The sequence below is a fragment of the Corvus kubaryi genome, unplaced genomic scaffold, assembly GCF_017639235.1.
Source record: "Corvus kubaryi isolate FWS band 111438036 unplaced genomic scaffold, C.kubaryi_AGA036_p1.0 137, whole genome shotgun sequence".
Lineage (NCBI taxonomy): Eukaryota > Metazoa > Chordata > Aves > Passeriformes > Corvidae > Corvus > Corvus kubaryi.
Window position 1 is genome coordinate 8,055,431 of NW_024580671.1, and position 19,949 is coordinate 8,075,379.

Sequence of the window (19,949 nt, forward strand, 5' to 3'; positions counted from 1 at the left end):
CAGACACTGTACTAAACACTCCAAGGTAGCACCACTGTTTTAATCTCTGAAAAAAAATGTTTTGACAAGCTGGGGGTGGGGGGGTGGAAGAAGCACGTTCTTAATCTGGGAAAGGAATCTGCATTTATGCCTTATTTATGCCTTTGTCATAACAAACATAAACCTTGGTGCTCTGCTTTTCAGTATATGAAATCCTTCAGTTTTATGAAGTCTAGAACATCACCATACCAACAGGATGTTATCTCCCAGTTGCCAAGTCTTGCTACATTTATTTTTTCTTGATGACATTGACATTTGATAATATGGATGCAGAAATGAGAATGACTAGGATTCAAACAGAATCTTGTCAGAAGAAATCTAAATAAATTTTAAAAAGTGAACATTTTTAACATCCATAATTATTTCAGTAGAATGGATTATGATTTTAAAAAAAATATATTTTGCAGTCTTTTGTCTTGAGATTTTACCAGCCTGCTTTTATGTTAATTATTTGAGACTTCCCCTGTAAATATGTCCAGCTGTCTGGAATTCATCTTATATGTTTAATTTATGTCAGACACTGATTTAGCTGTAAGCCTTAGGCATGCTGGAGCTGGTTTTCATTTTTTCCCCCCAAAGATTCAAACCCAAAAGAACTTATGTCAAAAGCTGTGAAAATGAGAAACTCGAGAACTCTTCCGGAGTCAGATCTGCCACATGGAGAGCTTCTGAATTTGTTATTTTTCTTCCTGAAAACTGATCTTACAGTTCCACTAGAAAAGGCTCACATCCAAATATGACTAGTAATGAAAAGATTTTTGTACAATAAGCAGGCCACTAGTAACTGCTGGCTGACATAAGGTACTGAAACTTTTGCAGGAATGGCTCATGGCATGATGTTCAAGAATTCTTTGTCTTAGGACATTTTCATATATAGAGTCAATTTGAGGCTATAGATGTCATCATCCTCCTACTAATTAACACAATGAGATTCCTGCAATGTATCTCCTCTCTGAAATCACTTTACATTAGGGGAACTGAAACAACCAGTAAAGAAAGTTTTCTTTCTCCGTTCACTAAGAGAGAAGACTTCGATGATATATTTATACTGCTAAACGAAAAAAAAATAAATAGCAGCTGGGAGCAGCTGAAGCACTGACCTCTCAGTAATTGACACTGCTTAACTGTAAACTTACTCTCCAGATGTATTTGGACTCTTCTGAGGAGACGATTCCAGGAAGTCCCTAGAGAGTGGGCTAGTCCTAAGCACCAACTGGTCTTGAGGGACTGGATCTAAGCCCAGTTATTTGGCAGCACAGGCAAAGTCAAATATCAACCCTCTGTGCCTTAAACTGGGGCCTTTGTGACTACCATCCCCTTCAACTTGTTTCCTTGCCAAGTTAAGGTTCCTGAACTTTCCTGAAGATAGTATAAAGAAAAGATATTTGGAGCAGGACAAACATCTAAAATTCTTTGATTTTCCTACATATTTATAGTAGAGATTACATTTAAAAATAACAGTGAAGTGCTGCTCGAAAAGCTGACCCTCTGGCACTGAGGGTCATGTCACACCTCTTTACATATCAGTTTAATTCTCTTTCACAACTGTTTTGCAGGACCCAGCCCTGGGAGATGAAAACATTCCCTGGCTGTGCCAGTTACACCTTGATTCCTCATGGCCCTCCCCGGATAACCACCTTGTTGCACCTCAGGTTCTTCTCACTTACTTTGCTGGTGTCACTCACCTAGTGGCTCGCCTAGCAAGGGAGTGTGATTGCATCAGTACAACAAGCTTGGTTTGCCCCAAGTTTTCTGTAAGAGCGCAGCAATGCTGCAGCACTTTTCCAATTTAATTAGAGCTCACCTAATCCACCACATAGATCCAAGATACAGGTGAGCTCTAATAGTGGGAAGACTATACACTCACAGGTTGAAAAAAATCCTTCCAGAACTTGCCTCTGAATGTACCACCACTGGGGACCACAGACCTGAGTCTACACCCAGGTGACATATGCACGACTCAAGATCAACAGCATCAGATCCATCAACAATCCAGACTGTTTGTTCTGTCCTCAAACAGTTGAAAGTCTTTGTATCTTTGCATAAACTATTAAAATACCTTTCTTCTGTTGGCCTACCATTATGCTAAAGACTTAAATGTTTCAAAATGTTGGGTGTGTTCCAATATCCCTCTTCACTCTAGTGAAGGTGTCATCATGCTTCCCATAGCATGTAATTTGTCAGTAAAACAACCAATCTGAAAAACCCTGAAGGCAAAAATTCCTTTTCCAAGGTCACAAATGGGAACTGTTCTAAGCTGATCCAATAGAGATATGCATGAAGCTCCAACTCCTACCCACCACCTGGGATTAGTTGCATCTGGGAACACTTGTTACTTGAAAGCAAATGCAACATGCCACATGGGACAGAGTAATTCCCAAAACTGCAGGACATGATAGGATATTGCTTCTGTACGTTTCTACAGTGTTTTTAACAAAAAGAAGGGTATTGTACCTTCCATACATAGATGACAATGCTACAGTATAATTTCACACTCCTCATCAGAAAAAAAAGTCTCAGGAAATTATTGTGAAGTTTATTTTTTCACTTCTTTCTCCTTCCAGCATTCTGTATGGAACCAAATCCATTGCAGTATTTACCTGTCAAATAGAAAAGTTACAATTGCTTATATTATTTTAAATCATGCCAATTTGAGCTTTTAGTTTCAGACTTTATGTTTTGAGGAATATCTGAAGTGTTTAAAAAACACTGAGGAAAATACCAAAATAGTGGAAAGTGCTGCATTTGATCTACTATATATGTACTTGCATATCTATCCAAGCATGAAAAATTACCACAGCCACTTGATCTGTTAAATATCTCTAACTGGGCTGTAGCATCTGCACCCTATAAATAACAATATAAATAACTATTATCAATCATGTACACAATTTGAAGAATTAAGCAAGACCAAACATCCCATCAAAGGGCAAAAAAAAAGCATTACATACTCATCACAGTCTTTGGGGTTAACATTGGTCTAGGTGTCCAATGCAAGTACAAACTCAACAGAAGAAGCCCACAGTCTTCTTTGCCTTAAAGAGGGCACAAGTTCTATGGTTCAGTTTCTGACATTGCTTGCTTACTTCTCTTCAACATGTTGCTCACTTCTAGGAGTCCTTGCTCAAAGGCTTATGTAGGGTCTCAAGTACCAATGAAGATCCTCAGTTGAAAACCTCTGGGGATACAGGAAATGGTGCTGAGATTCCTGAGAGGGAATTGCCATTCTTTTTAGCAACATCTAACAGGAGGGAGTTAACTGCTACTTGAATGTGTTCCATCTGAAGTTATCTGCAGTGACTATTTCATGTTCCTAAAAATAAAACCTCTTCCAAAAGAAAAAAGCTTCTTGTATGCAGTTTGGGAAAGACAGAACTCTCAGCTCTTCCATCAGACTATTAGTACCTGAGGTGAAAACCTAAAATAACGTTTTGACATCTTCCAGATTTTAAAGAAGTCTTCTTTAGTAACTGATAGGTACTAAATAATTGCACAGTCATAAAAAGGAGATTTTTCTCATCACCAAGTGCATGTCTGAGAACATAACAATGTCACTGATTCATATTTTAGCATTAACTCACCATAAATACCAAAGTAAAGATTACAGACTACTTTTTTATTTGAAAAGCTTTTGTAAATAATCTTCTGTAAAATATCTCATTTTAATCTCCTATCTCAAACAAATATCTCGTACTTTTACCTCATTCAAGAAAAGATTCTTTTAGATATGTACTATACTCTGTTCAGATATATCTCTTGGTGAAATAATATTTGATTTTAAGCATGTCATGAGGCATTTCAATCTATCATTGTCCAGCTCTGCCTGCTATTTGAATGTGATCCTTTGTTCCGTTTTTCAAACTTATAGTCTCCTCTAATTTTTACTTCTTTTTACTTTCGTATGTATTTTGAATACATTGTGTTCAAGACACTGTGGTCAGACTGTTCAATAAGAACTTACCTACATTTAGTGTTTATTTTGAAACTGGGTGTTGGATGTTCCTGCTTGGATAGAAACTGCTCTCTTCTTTGGAAGATTGCACACAGGTTTCTGTTAAAAAAAGAATTAAAAAATCCAGAAGAAATTAGTTAAGAAACAGAACAATAAAATTATGTGAGATCATGCAACGAACATATCAAATTATCGATTAACTGGATAGCGTGTCAGCTGGCACAGGCACAGCACAGGATCAACCATGAAACTGCAGAAGAAATGCAAAGAATACATAAATCTTTGTTACCTCACCAACCAGGGGATCCACCCTGAACCTATGATTGTAATTGACACTTGCAAAACAAGAAGAGAAAAAAAAATTTTGCCTAAGCCATGTAGTACCAAAAGATACTGAACATCTTTTATATTCTGAAATCTGGCCCAGTCCTTATAACTCAGACTGTGCTTCTGTAAAAATAAAATTCACTTTACTTTTTATCATTGAATTTAATTTACATGGTAAACATGTTACTAATTTCCTGCCTCAAATTTTGAAACAAGTCAAATTCTGTGTTCCTGTATTAAAATGTATGGTCTTCTGTATTGTAAATGATTCTATTTGTCCTTTACTGAAAATATATTCAGTATTTAATACAAAAACTTTTTCTCCAGCATCAATATAATCTGTTTCAAAGGCATGAAGTCAAATGCAGCTAAAATAAAATTTCTTTATTTTTTGTCTTAAATTCACACATTGCAACGAAACCTCACAAAAAATTTCTTAATCTATTACTCATGTCATAAGCAAGGAAGTTTCTTCATATTTATTCTTTCTATTTGAATGACAGCTCCCTTGCAGTTTTCAAATATTTATGACCTTTGTTCAAATGTGTAGGTAGCAAAACCATCCGAAAAAAATATTCTTTTTACACATGATATTTTATACCCTTTACAGAAAAGAATTTAACACTATCAATTTCTCTATTGATTAACTGTGGTGAATCTGCTTGTTTCTGAAAATTTAAAATTCCTTGCATGATAACCCTAGATGATAGGAAAAAGCTAGGAGTATCAGATGACTGAAATGAAAGAAAGGATATATGATACCACAGGATATGCAAAACCACTGGAAGATTCTCAGGGTCTTCTTTTACAGATGGTTAAGCACAGATGGTTAAGTTTTCTCTTAGATAGAAATTTATAATACAGATCATGTAGCATTGTTGAATAAACTCAGCACACTTGTTGGATGAACAGTAGGCAAACATACAATAACAATCAACAGAGTGGGAATACCCACGTCAGGGTAATTTCCCATAAAAGAGCTGATGTTTTGCCAATACCTTACAGTTCTATAAACATTTTCCTTTCTAGTCTAAAAGATACTAATTTCCTGCTACTGGTGTGTGAAAACACTTAGAAATAAAGGTAACTGTACAAAGGCAACTGGAATCAGATGTATGCAAAGCTCCGGGATGGCCAAGTAAGGACATGTGTGGCAGGAGGGAAATTTCTGCAGCTTACATGTAGTGATACTGAAACTGCTTTGTAACTACAGTGGATTAGATTTCAGAGATGGACATAGGCACCTAGCAATGTTTAAGAGACCTGTCCAGCTGCTACTTGAAAAAGTTTTTAATATGTCCTATGTCACATTTGCGTGTTTTTAGTACTGTGAGATATGTAAAAATGTAAGCCTGATTCCTGGGGATATTCCTAGGGATACCAACTATTTGAACAGAAGTACTGACACAAATAGCACATTAATGTAGAATGATAAATATGTGGGGTGAGGAGGGGGAGTGAAACAGCAAACCTTTAACTTGCTTCCCTGTAAATATCTTCAAAGAATGCACAGTTTTAAACAGAAAAAAACTGAGAAATTTTGGATATTATGTACACATTACATTACTCTACCCTGTTTTGCATGAAGTCACTGGAATCTATTTTGAGTCATGTCGTTTGTCCAGTTAGACCAAAAAAAGGGTAGAAGTGTTTTGAGCAAAGAAAAGTAAGCTTGTTTAGCATATCATTTTGGACTTTACAAAGCATATGTATTATCCACTCCCTCTATACTTGTTGGATTTAAACTAAGTCTAGAGAGGAAGGCAAAGGAAAATAAATAGTAACATGATACCGAGTTTTATTTTGGTGCTTGTGATTTCATAGCATGTTACTCACTAAAAAATACCCAACAAAACATTCACTCTCAGGAAAGGCACAAAGATGCGCTCATCTTTCTCCAAGTTTAAAAATCATGGCAAATCTGCAAAGACATTTAGCATGCATAATGGAAAAGAATCTCTCATGTTTCTCAGTTTCAAAAGTCAGGTTTTGTGAGTTTTACAGGAGACACCGATCTAACCTAGAAAGGCTTTTTTTAAAATGAGGTTCCTTCTGCACAAGAAAGTCATCACTGCTCTCCAGTCAGCACTCTTGGTAGGATGTTGCATCCCTTAACAACCAACTAGGTAGCAACAGAATGCTACTTAGAGATATGAAAATAGAACAAATGATTGAAGTGAAGGTGTTTATGCAATTGCTTTACCCTTTCTGATGCTTGCTTGTCACTTACGTCACTGAAGGCATTAGGGCCAATCTGAACTTCTAGGCAATTACAGGTCTGGAAAGCTGCACAGAAACCTCCGTCTTAAAGATTTTAACACTAGCTTAGCTACTGGGAGGGTGCTGGGGGTTAATGCCTGAACACCCGCTGCTTTCCCTTCTTTAGCAGCCTGTGCACTGTTTGGGGGGAGCAGTAGGACACGGGCCCAAACAACACAGGAATGGTAGCCAGCACCCGCAATGAACACCCAGGAGGCCCAAGCCCCCGAAGCACCTTACTTGGCGCAGCCTGGACAGCGCCAAGGAGAGCTGCCGCTGACCGTCCAGCGGGAGATGAGAGGAGAGGAGAGGAGAGGAGAGGAGAGGAGAGGAGAGGAGAGGAGAGGAGAGGAGAGGAGAGGAGAGGAGAGGGCAAGGCAAGGCAAGGCAAGGCAAGGCAAGGCAAGGCAAGGCAAGGCAAGGCAGGGCAGGGCAGCCCGCAGCCGTGCCCCGCCACCACTCCCTGCCCACATAGAGCCGTGCCCTTCGGTAAGATGGCGGCCTCCTCGCTCCCCTCCTCTACCAACATGGCGGACCGCGCGCCCATTGGCGCCCGCCGCCGCCGCGCGATAGGCTGCGGCGCCGGCTATCCCCTTGCGAGGCCTCGCCCTGAGCGGGAAACTACATTACCCAGGATACCCCGCAATAAGGGCGTTGCCCCGCGCCTCTTCTTTTCTTACGCGTCGTATCTCTGTCCCCTTTGGGGTGGGAGGGACGGGGCGCGGTCTCGCGAGAGTTCGCGCGGGCCGGTGGAGGGGGTGCAGGGCGCGCCGAGACCGTTGTCGTGGGTCCATGGCGGCCGCGGAGGCGGCGGCCGCGCCCGACTCCAGCGGGCTCTCCCCGAAGGAGGAAGGGGAGCTGGAGGACGGCGAGATCAGCGACGATGACAACAACGGCTTCGGGCCCTGTGGCGGCGGCTCCGAGCGTGCCGGCGGCCTCGGCAGCAGCAGCAGCAGTAGCAGGCCGTACTCGAGGCGCCGGCCGCCCCCCGGGCTCCACGGGAGCAGCTCCGTGTCCTCCTCCGGGCGGCCCTTCCCGCGCTCGCGGCACCAGCCCCCGCCCGACACGGGACACGTGCACGGCCACGGCGGCTACCGGCCTAAGGACTCATTCCGTTCCCACCCACCGGCACCGCGGATGCCGCCGGGCTCGCACTCCGACACGGGCCCCCGGCTCTCTTTCTGGGAGCGCAGCCACAACGCCCTGGACCGGTTCCGCTTCCGAGGCCGGCCCTACCGGGGCGGTGGGCGCTGGGGCCGGAGCCGAGGCTGCAGCGATCGGCCAGGCAACCCTCCGGGGAGGCCGCCCGGAGGGGGAGGCAGCGGCGGGTTCAGTAGCAGCCAGGGCTGGAGGGAGCCCTCGCCTCGAAAATGTATCCTTGAGACGTGAGCGGGGGCGGGGGGCCTGTGCTGCTGCGGTGGGCCTGGGTGTGGCGGTGCCGCGCTACGTGGCCGAAAGCCCTGGGAAGGGTCGCGTTTCCCTCTCGCTCTGGCAGTGGGATTCCCGAAGCGGTAACGCAGAGGAAGGCTCTCAAGCTAATCCTGGGGGTTGGCTGGGGCAGCCGGCTCTGCTCAAGGAGAGGCTGCTGGGAAGTCGGATTACTGCCGTGATCTGGCTTGCGGCTTGGCCGATCCGTCGGGTGTAAGGAAAAAGAAAAAGCATAGCCTGAAAGGAAGCTTTTGTCGGTTGGATTCCAGGCGGCTGCTTTTCTAGCCCGAAGTGTGAAGATTGTGAGGTGGGGTCAGTCTTTGGTGCGGCAGTGTTAATATGTATAATTAGTGTCACAATTGTAAAGCTAAAACGCTAAGCTTGTTAACTTCCTATATTGTGCAATGAAGGATCTACTGTTTTTTTTCTTTCTCACTTTCATCCCTTCAGAGGCTATTGTACATAGGTTTAGCTTTAGTCAGTTTTAGCTAAGCTGAAGTGGGTCTGCATACACAAACTGTGGTTTATGTGGGCATTCAAATAAAAGCCATATTCATATTCCTTGTAGGATGTTCTCCACTGATTGCTCTTAAGAGGTTTAGGTGATTCTCAGAATTCTGATATTTCATCCTTTTAGGAGCAGGAATTGTGAAAGTGGTGGGAAAAGCTTCCCCAATTTTTCTTGTTTGCTGTAACAAGTAATGTAAAGAACTGACGCTGAGTGTAGCTTGGGGCAGCCTGGTTACTTCATGTCACTGCATTGTTGCCTAACTGAAGCTGTAGATGAGAGGTAAAAAACACTGAGCAAGAGAGATGGCGGTTAAATCCTGTTCTCCAGAATTTTGCAGTGTTTTATTGTCCTTCATATCAATATCAAAGGATGTGTGTTTGCTGGACTGTGCAGGTTGATCCCTCGGATCCTTGTGTTTTATATTATTATTTATGTCATTAATATTTTTTATTTGTTTAAATGTGGATGGAATATGTAAAATAGCAATAGAGATGTTTTTATTAAGTCTCGTGGTAAAGTTGCAGCATTATTGAAGGCTTCATCCGAACCTTTCATTCAAGGGTTTTATCTTGAGAGGCAACGAGTGAAGATGTGATTTGCCCAAGTTTTCACAGTAAGGCAATTCTAGTGCTGAAAATAGTTTTCAAGACACTTAATTTGCAGTGTTGCTCTGAGTAGCCAAAAGTGGTTACTTTCTGTATAAGCAGTAATTTGCAGAGCAAATGTTTGTATTGTCCTAAACAGACCTTGCAATGTTTCTTAATACTGATGCAGAGTCTCCTTCTCCCTTTTAATTAAAAGAGCATTCAGAAGCCAATAATTCCATTTTCAAACCAAAAGCAGAGAATGCGGATGTTAGATGTGTTTTTACTCCTGGCACTTAAGATTCGCTCTTCTGTTTAAACATGGTAGATAATGTTCTGTTACTCTTGCTCTTTAATAAGTGAACATTCAGTTGTTTATGGATCATGTAGTTAAGGAAGGTCCATGATTTTCTCTCAATATGAGCTACTTTCTGTGTTTGTCACATCCTTGCCACCTAATAGAGTCAGTATTAGAGAATTCATAAATATTAAGGCACCTCCATGTTGCTAACATTAATGGAGTACCAGTGTAGTTCATTGGCATGTGGCTTCAGAGGGGACTTTCATATCAACTGGTGCAAGGAGCCTCATGGCCTGGAATGGTATTAGAAGTTCCTCCCAGAAACTAAAATGTTTTAAGTGTATTGAGTCCTGGTTTTGGCTGGGATGGAGTTCCTTTTCTTCTTACTAGCTGGTGCAATGCTGTGTTTTGGATTTAGTATGAGAATAATGTTGATAGCACACTGATGTTTTAGGTGTTGAGTAGTGCCTACACTAAGTTGACTTCCAGTGTCCCATGCTCTGCCAGTGAGGAGGTGCCCAAGAAGCTGGTAGTGCGCAAAACTGAGACCCAAACTTAGCCAAAGTGGTGTTGCATACCGCAGAACGTCAAACCTAGTGTATAAACTGTGGCTGAGAGCCACTGATTGCTGCTTGGGGATGGGCTGGGCATCTCTCAGTGGGTGGTGAGCAATCGTATGTTGTATCACCCTCCTTCCTTGGGCGTTATTCCACTCTCTCTTTTTGTTATCTCCCTTTCTGTTGTTATTACTATTTTACTTGATTTCCATTATTAAACTGTTCTTTTTTCAACCCACTTTCCCTCAACCTACATTACCTTTTTCCAAGTTCTTTCCCCATCCCACCATGGAGGGGAGGGAGGAGTGAGAGTATGGCTGTGTGGTAATAAGTTGCTGACTGGTGTTAAACCAAGACAGTCTGGTAAGACAGATTTTTTTACTTGATTTAACCTATGAAGTTGTGCTTTTCACCACGTTTTGGCGGAATATATATGTAAGTGGAGTAAAGGACATGGTGGAGCACTTCAAGAATTCTTGTTACTTTTTTTGGGGTGTTAGCTTTTAATAGGCTTTTCTCTTTCAATTCTTGGCAGCGTTAGTGTGAAGCTGTTATATAGTAATTCTCCAGGAATTCTTGCATAGAGAAGTGTGGAATTTGAGTCTGAAGTATAGAACCTAAATGGGAGTTTCTGTTTCCATTGAATTCTGAATTTTTCACAGTGTACATTTTTCTTCATTTCTAATGCCCCATTTTTTCATTTTGGTTCTCAGATGAAGTTGGTTGAAGCACCATTGTTGTTTTAATATATATATGCCTGTCTGCCTTTCAAAGCACTTAATGGAGTCTTGCATTCTATATGTAGAACCACATAAAAATATTTCTACATATGTGAACCACAGAATTTCTGGTTAACACCATTGTGGGAGCTCCTAGCAATTGTATTATTGTGAGCACGAAAAACATCTCAAAACTGTCTTGTTAGCCATTTCCAGATGACTTTAGAAGCTGTTGAAGCATTTCAATAGCAAATAGCAGTGAGGCTTACTTTTATAAATTATGGTACGTCAATTAACTTCAGAATTTCCTGTGATTTACAAAATTACAAAAGTAGCTGGCTCTTTGAAAGTGGAAATGTGTTGGAACAGAATTTCACAAATATGCTTATTGCATGATTTGGTGTTATATTGCACATAGTTTTTAGTATTTTCAGCATATTTATAGATTGTTTGATTGCTTTTTGGATTCTATGTACTTTATCTTTGCTAGTTTCTGCTTTTTGTGCTGACACTTCAGAAAACACTGTATAGCAAAACATTTCCTGGTATTACGGAAGTAGCTTTTGTAGTATACATATCAAGATTCTTCATACTTATGTTAGAACTTAACATAGCAAAACATCCAAGTAGTTGATGCTTGTTATGAGCAGAAGACAAAAATGTTTTCTTCTGGATTCAGTATGTCTGTCTTCAGAGGATACCTATTTTAGCTTATAGTTTTACTCTGTTTATTGTTTTAAGACATGCTGTTGTTGAAGAAGTATTTCACGTAACTGGGTGTGAGTCAGCTATTATCACAGTGGGGTTGATACTGTGAGTCAAATGAGTAAAACCTGACTTGGTATCTTAAAAGATTTCCCCTTGAGCATGATTATTTTACAGGATAGTTTTCAAGTGTCAGGTTAAGGTAAGAGGAGTTGAACCTCTAATAGTGACAACTTTTGTTGTGGGTAGAGGTGCCGCATGGAATATTTCCACTGTTTGCCTTGGACATTCATAGGCAACCTTTTCTGAGTAATTCCCAGTCGTCTTCAGCATTTCTGAATGTTTTGATCACAAGTCTTAGTCCCTTTTTTTTATTCCCTTCAGTTGCTCATTGATTCTTCTGTGCCTTACCTCATTTGCTGTACTGCATATATGATAGTGTGTAATGGTGCTATGGCCAGACTTAGTATTGGCTAGACGTGGCATTTTATGAAAGGATAAAATGACTGAGAAGGAATTTAACCTGTCTTTTTCAGAATGTTAGATGGGGAGTCAATACTGGAGTTATGGACTCCGGAAGTCTGACTTTCTATGATAGAGAACCATCTCGGCATTATAGCTATTGTTTCCAGGAGGATGGTGTGAGTAAGAGATGAGACTTCTCAGCAATTCATGACCTTCTTGTCATAAGTAGGATATTTGAAATTGTTGGTTTGAGAAAATGTTTGTCAATATGTAATAATGGCTACAGCTTTTGCATGGTACTCGTATTTATTAAGGCTATTTTTCAAGCTAACCTTAAGATAAAATATACGAAAATGACCTATAAGTTAATGTTCGTCTTAATTTAGTCTTCCGTGGTAATAGTGCCACTGTTTTAAGATTATGCAAATTCTCGTCTTAAGTTTCTTGACCAGTAATTCAGCCAAAACTTTTGGAAGGTCCCCATCTAGAAAGCAGAACTACTCTTCTAAAAATGAAAGCTCTGTGGAAGAAAGTTTTGAGGATCTGCTCTTGAAATATAAACAGATACAATTAGAACTCGAACACATTAATAAAGATGAAAGACTAGCTTTGAGCAACAGGGAAGAAAATGAGAAACAAGATGATGAAAAAACAGTGGACACTGAGGACCAAATAACTGTAGAAAATGACAGTATTAAAACGGATGCTATAAAAGAAGTACCTCCTGAGGAGAAAAATCCGGTTATGGGCTTTCAAGCATTTGAACTGAAACCTCTCAGACAAAAACTGCCTACTCCAGCTGAGAGGAGCAGATTGAAAAAAGGCAAAGAAGGAATGAAGCAGTCCTCGCAAAAATCTGAACTAACAGAATCTGGCCAAGGTAAAGAAATACTTATAAAGTTATTTTAGCTTGTTAAGTTCTATTTACTTGCTATTATCTATTGTATTTATTAGGTGTCAGAGAAAACTTCCATTAAAATGTTAAAAGTTACAAGTTAAAGATTCAACATACTTAACTCTTGTGTTTTGTAATTCCTTGAATTACATAAACATCTTTGGAAGCATGTTTTTGCTTTGGATTTTAAATAATGTGGTTCTTTTAGACCGATTGGCAGAAAGCATGAGGACAAGACTTGAAGGTTTAAAGTGCTGTTCACAGCAGAAATCACCGATTTTTTTCCCTGAAAGTTTTACTTCTTTATTTGCCTTGTTCTTTTCTGCAGAAGCAATATGTGGTTATTTTTTAGCTGAAAAGAGAACATTTAGAGATCCCTTTTTCTGCATTTCATCTCTGTGTGTTTTCTGAAGTGGAGGACTAGGATCATGGAATATTCTGAGTTGGAAGGCACCCACAAAGATCATCAAGTCCAGCTCTTAAGTTAATGTCCCCTACAGGGATCAAACCCACGACCTTGGCATTATTAACACCATAAGATGTTTTCACAAGAATTGTTTTCATCGTTGTTGATATTCACAAATAGTCAAGAAATCATAGGCCAGAAATAGAAAGGATTTATAGAAGAAATGCAGCCAAAGAGTAGAATAAGTGTTTTGTCAAAGATTGTTCTGGACTGCTGACTGAAGAGGGTAATTGCTGAGATGCATTAGCCAGTTACTGAAAAAGAAGTGATCATATATATTCCAGCTGACTTGTGGTAAAAGCACTTGAGCTTACTACTAAGTCTGCTGCAAAATAAGGCAGCTGACTTAAGCTTCCTACTCTGAGGCTTCATTTAGTTTAGTAAGTGATTGCTGTGGTTGAGGGTGGTGCTTGAGGCTATCACTTGTCATCTAATGTTCCCTAATTTGCCAGTGTGTATAAACTATCAATTTGAGTGGGAAGAGACAAAGTAGTTAATGGATTGAATAAGACTCCAGGTGAGTAATTGGCAGGAATATGAAGAAAGGTTGGACTAGAGCACTGAAAGTCAGAATGATTTATGTGTAACTTCAGAATGAGAATTTAGGAGACAGATCTTATAAAGAAAACAAAAGAGAAAACTGATAATTAGTAGTCAAACCACCTTATTCTAGGTAATTTCTCCCCATCCTGTGTTTCCCATTAATAATAAACTTTTCTTGTGTTCTTTAAGAAGTCATACAGTTCTTATTGACAGAGATGAAGAAAACGAATAAATTTTCGTGATAAAAGAAAAACTAATAGCCTGTGGGAAGAGAACGTAGCAGGACAGGAGTAAAGCAGCTATTTAAAAAGCAAAACAGTCTCAAAAATCCAACTTCCAAACTTAAAAGCACTGGAGTTGAGAATACGGTTCATATGGTAGTGAAAAATAGATGCTGTAATATGCATATTAAGAGCATTTAATTTTTACATGATACTCAAATCTATGATACATGAATGATGTGAAAGCAGACAGGTTATGTATGACTGAATGTTTATGACAATATAAGGCAGGCTTCCAAAGAAGAATTCAGCTAATTGGAGTCATTGCAGATTCATGTGTATTAAGTGAATGTATACTACATTAATCTCCTTACTGCCACTATACATGCTGCATGTATTGGGAAATCAGCAAAATTTGATTTTCCCATTTTATTTATTTTTAAATGGTGTACTGGATGTTTCTACAGACCTGTAAAAGTTGAGGAACTTGTCTTAAAACTCAGGGAAGTTTGAGTCTCTCTCAAATGAATTCTCTGTGGTTCAGCTGCTCTGACAGGCTTTGACAGTATTCCGTACTTTCCTTCCCATGTTGTGCATTAGCTTTTTGTGTCCATGTTGTCCCCTTCTGGTGTGTACAGAATGTCCCTTCATATGCCTGCATCAAAAAAAACTACTATCTGTCTTCCTACTTCCATCCTGTGAACTGGATGGTTAGGAACTTTACTTAGTATAATAACTTTTTTGAATTTTCTTCTATAGTTCATATGGGTATTAGATATTACTCTTTCTTTTGTATGTGCATTTTTAACAAACACATGCATGTGCAAGGAGGTTCAGCATTTTTTAAGTTTCATATTCGTTTATGTATAAGATCTTGGTGTACTTTAAGCCATGGCTTTCTGAATGAAGCTTTCATAAAATGCTAGGAAGAATTAAAGCTGTACAGAATCCGAATTTATTTTCCACCAATTTGAATTGTGGGAAGGAATCTCTCTTTGAAGAAAGACTAATATAGGAAAAGAACTCCAAGTTTCTCTAAATGTTTCCTCCTTGCCTGATGCATATAAACATATATGTATGGTTATATAAAAAGTCCATAATTACTTTTTTTGCTGCCAATTATATTACTATAATATAATTGTGCTATAATAAAGTAGGTAATACTGCAATATATACAGCATTATATACTATGTGTAAAATATAATATGTTAATATGTGTGTATATACATATATACACTATGAGAATTGGCTGTATTTTGGGAAGTCTAAGAAATTAATATTTTAACATCTAAATGTTTAGTGGGAAAGGAGTACTGTACTATGCATTTCCATATTATAACTTTTTTCTGTTTTCCTTTGGTGTGAAATGGAGCAAATGTGTTCTTACTGCTGCTTTGGGCCTTTATATTCTGCAAAAGAATGACCAGTTACTCAAAATAGCTGCCAGTGAAATATGAGATGCCCAGGACAGCAGCTGCTATGAGATGGTAGTATAAAACACATGACAAGAAGTCTTCTTTTCCCCTTGTCTGCAAATCTCTTTTTCTCTGCTTCTTGAGGAACTACATGCGAACCTTAAGACAGGAGTTACTAAGAAATGACAAATCTTGCCTTAGGCTTATGGAGTTGTGAGGATGTGGATTTTATCAGACATACCAACTTTCTACAAATGTTTGTTCATGTAGTCTTACATGTACCACTGCTATTGTTTTATACTGTGTGTCAGTGATACTGGTAGAATATGTTTGTATAGATTAAATTTCATGTATCATTTTAATGTAGCTCTGTCTGAAGAGAAACAGCTTGTTCAAAAATACGGTATGTTTTCTCTTGGAAGGTACAGAAGACAAAGAACAAACATCAGTGCGAAAGCTTAGCAGTTCCGATGTTGCATCTGAAAAGGTAAGAAAGTATTCCTCCATAGATGAGGCATGATTGCATTATGAATTTCTGATGGCTTTTTCCAAATGGCAGTCCAGAAACAGTCCAGTAATAGGAACTGTCAATTTTTAACAAATTATACTTACCAGTAAAGTAGGATTTTTGAGCTTTCTTTTAGTAAAAATATTTGGGAAAGATTTCAAAGGACCTTGTGAAGAAAAAGTTGTTAAATTATGTTTCTTGACTTCTTGTCTTGTCCTTTCTTCTGTTTTCTTCTCAAGAAGCTGCTTGATGATGAGGAGGAGATGTCTGAATTGCAACTTAGGCTTCTTGCACTTCAGTCTGCTAGTAAAAAATGGCAGCAAAAAGAACAACAGGTGATGAAGGAAAGCAAGGAAAAATTAACAAAAACGAAAAGTGTAACACAGAAAGTCAAAGCCAGTACAAAAGCACATTCAACAAAAAAACCTAGCACTACAGGTAATAAGTTTAATGTTACTGAAATGGCTGTCAGTGTTGTGGCCTCAAAAAAAAAAAAGTTACGTGAGCAATGAGCCTTTAGTCATTCTAAACTCTTACATTTACTCAAAGCTCTTGAAGAATCTAGGAATAGGTGGAGCCAATTAGGTAAAATGGAGTTAATCACATACCTTTTTATTTAAAGGCAAGCAAACTTTGAGGAAGCAACAGACAAAGACATCAAAGAAGATGCAGCAGCAAAAGGAGCTAGACAGGCGGCAGAAAGAGGAAGACCAGAGGAAACAAGAAGAAGAGGAGGAGAGAAGAAAGAGAGAAGAAGAAATAAGAAAAATTAGGGACCTCTCAAATCAAGAAGAGCAGTACAATCGATTCATGAAGCTAGTTGGAGGAAAGAGGAGATCAAGAAGCAGGGTAACAAATTTCTTACATGGTGTTCTGGTGTTACATTTAGGATTCATGAATGATTTCTATCTTGCCCCACCTGGTTTTGTGTCACCATCCTGTCTGCATCCCCCTGTTCTTCTCCCTGCTTTCTCTACCCCTAGAATAATCAAAACAGAGCAATGAAAGAAAAGGTCAAAATACTTCAGCGTTTACCATGTTTTAATCCCATGCTAGACAAGCGTTTCCTTTGGATTTGGAAAAACAGTTTTGTATGAGTTGTACATTTGTAAGTTACTGGTAAAGCATTTTTCTCCTAAAGACATTTTGAACATTGTGATCAAAGAGCAGCCTGTAATTTAACACTAACCAATCAGTGAAACTTCTTTGGCTTTCTTCCCTTAGATTTCTGGGTTTTCTTCCCCACATTTTCAAACTTTTTCTGTGTATACAACTTCAGTGGCTTGCTTCTTTTGAAATGTCATTGGAGGGCTTGGTTGCTTTGTAGTATTTTTCAATTGTAGTATTTAATATATTTTGTTGAGGCATAAGATATGCCCAGACAAAAGATAATTAGTTCAACCTCACATAGCGTCAAATTGATTAAGTACTAGAGTCACTGCAGTGGTCATCATGCTACACTTGTAGGCTGTACTTGTTCTCTCATATTGAGATTAGCAAAAGGCACTTGAGTAACCAATGTTCTGTCTCTAAAACATTGGTACATTACAGAAAAAAAAGGACTGTTTCTTCAGCATTAATTGTTGCAGCCTGGAAGCAATACAGCTGCTGCAGCTGTATGCTTCAAGTGCTTGGTGCTTAATGCTGTAAGAAGAAACAGCATCTAAGGGAATTGGGGCTCCCTGTTTGAGCTTGTGTTGTAGAAGAATCATATTTACAGTAATACTGAGTGGAAAATTGAGACTAAAAATGTTTGACTGTAAACTAGATATTCTAAAAGCTACCAAAATGTCTTCTGTAGGCCTCTGAAAGATACAAGTTAAGGAGTCTAAGAGGTCATAGTTAGGTGTTCTGCATGTTTTCAGTCTGGAACATTGATTGGCATCTGTACAGTGTTAGGAGTTCTTTAAACAACCTGATTTATAAGTTGACAGTCTCTGGATTTGTCTCAGTGTGGTATATGCCTCCTTCTGGGACAATAAAAAGATTCTTCACCTGAGAGTTGTTTCTAGCAAGGGTAGTTCAAGCATTCTTGGTAGTTAACATGGCAGATTACCAGAAATAATAAAGCGTTTAATTCTCTTGCAGTCTTTCAGAAATATATAACCATGCCAATTTAACAGATATATAAGGACCTACTAGGTATTTAAAAATTCTTTCTTTCTATCATAACACGCCCCACCCCATCATCCTGGAAGAGATACAGTTTTAAAACTGCCTGTCAATTTGTCTAGTCGCTACTTGCAGTGGATTTGATTAAAAGGTAATATTCAGTTTCATCTTCTTGTACAAGATAAGTAAATTGTATTTATAAAGCAATTAGAGGAAAAAATTGTAAAGGCCTTTTTGCAAAATTTATTTCTTAGCGGTTTACTCTGAAATAATGATGTAAGACCAGCTAAATAAAATACTTTTTTTGTGTGTTTAGTCTTCAGATACAGACCTGAGATGGTCTTTGGATAAGCAGTCTACGGAGAGTGCAGGAGGCATATATCAGTATGATAATTATGATGAAGTTGCTATGGATACAGACAGTGAAACTAACTCACCAGGTAAGACTTAGTTACAATTTTCTGTTATGGTGATTGGTAAAAATAGGTAAGATGCTGGAAATAAGCCACTGTTCTAGAAAGGGTTTGTTTTGAGCTGTCTGAATTATAGAACTAAAATTTTAAGATGAGCCAATTGTTTTAACCCTGACTCTCTGTCTCTGCTGTAGTGGTATTTTTAAGGTCTTCAGGGTATTCTTTTCTCGTTGCAGTACTGTAGGTTTTATGCTTGTATATTCTCAATCAGCTGTGCAGAAAGTGAGGGCCCCAGGGTGTTGACTGGACAGGCAGCAGCTTTGCAGAAAAAAGGGCCTGGGTGTCTCAGTGGACATTGAGTGGCACATGGGTCAGCAGTGTGGCTTTCGGTGACAGGCAAACCGTAGCCTGGGTTGTAGCACTGTGACTGTCGGGGGGTCAGTGATTGGAGGGGGCTGTTAAACACTGTCAAGATTGCCAGTTTTCTGGTTTCATGGTACAAAAGAGTGACATTCTAAAATGAGCCTAGCAAAAGACCTTTTTGACTAAGGGAGACTGTTTCAGGCCTGGTTTTCAATAAAGTTCATTGGGAGACTGAAGCACTTGGCTTACAGCATGAGACTGAGAAAGCTGCATTTGTGTTGAGAATGCTAAGGAAGGCTTTTTGCTCTTGCCTTCAGCTACTTAGTGGACAGTTACAGAAAAGACAGGACCAAACTCTTCAGTCAAGTAGGCAACAGAAGGACAAGTAGCAACACTTAAATTGTAACAAAACAAATTCTGCATAGATAGAAGATGGTCAAGCACTAGAGCAGGTTTAAATATTGTGGAATCTCCATCGTCAGGTATACCTGGAACTTAATAACCTGACTTTGGGGGCAGCCCTGCTTTGGGCACTTGTGTTGGGTCATATATCTTCCAGAAGTCTCTTCCAGCCTAAATGATTAATTGACTCTTGAGTTTGAGGTACATTTAAGGTAGTCGGGTTTCTGTGTTCCATCTCAACATGTGGAGAGTTGAGAAAATTTCATTAAGCATACTACGTGATTGGCTACTTCTTTTCTCTTGCTTTTCATCTTCCACTCTTTTTTTTTTTTTTTTTTTCTTATTTTTTCTCCTTTCTGGTCAGCCTTCCTTATACCTTACATTGCTAAAATATGCACCTGGTGTTTTGTATGTGTAAGCTACAAATCTCTCTTGATAAAGCATCTCAATCTCTCATTTAATGTTTCAGAATTTATCAGCTGTGCTTTGGGTCTGCTTCTGTCCTAGTTTGTGTTGTATTGTCATTTTTGGTAGACAGTAGTCAGGCAACTGAGATACCTTGTTTTAGAAGGTAAATTCTTGCAATATAAATCCAGTATGAGGGCTGCGTTACCTCAGCAGTACTGGTTGGCTGCACTTATATTTTGTACGTAAAACAGGAAAAGCAAACATAACTACTCTTTTTTAAAATATACATATGTGTAAAAAAAAATGCGCTGTGCTGTGTCTGGTGTTAAGTTTGAAATTAGTGCATAGTAAAAACA

General features: G+C 39.2%; 1 protein-coding gene across 7 annotated transcripts in view; it reads left to right on the top strand.

Annotated features, from left to right (window-relative positions):
* Nucleotides 1–7,311: 7,311 nt before the first annotated feature.
* ZFC3H1 (zinc finger C3H1-type containing) overlaps nucleotides 7,312–19,949 on the top strand; it is a 41,599-nt gene continuing 28,961 nt past the window's right edge. For 4 of the 7 annotated variants that reach the window (XR_006014375.1, XM_042017753.1, XM_042017758.1 and 1 more), the window contains exons 1-6: nucleotides 7,312–7,949; nucleotides 12,308–12,727; nucleotides 15,810–15,874; nucleotides 16,135–16,333; nucleotides 16,518–16,744; nucleotides 18,324–18,447. Coding sequence is in view for 6 of the 7 variants with exons in the window: in XM_042017753.1 (XP_041873687.1) it covers nucleotides 7,370–7,949; nucleotides 12,308–12,727; nucleotides 15,810–15,874; nucleotides 16,135–16,333; nucleotides 16,518–16,744; nucleotides 18,324–18,447 (1,615 nt within the window). In the remaining variant the exon portion in view is untranslated. The remainder of the gene's footprint in view (nucleotides 7,950–12,307; nucleotides 12,728–15,809; nucleotides 15,875–16,134; nucleotides 16,334–16,517; nucleotides 16,745–18,323; nucleotides 18,448–19,949) is intronic. The other 3 variants (XM_042017754.1, XM_042017755.1, XM_042017756.1) reach the window with 3 other exon arrangements.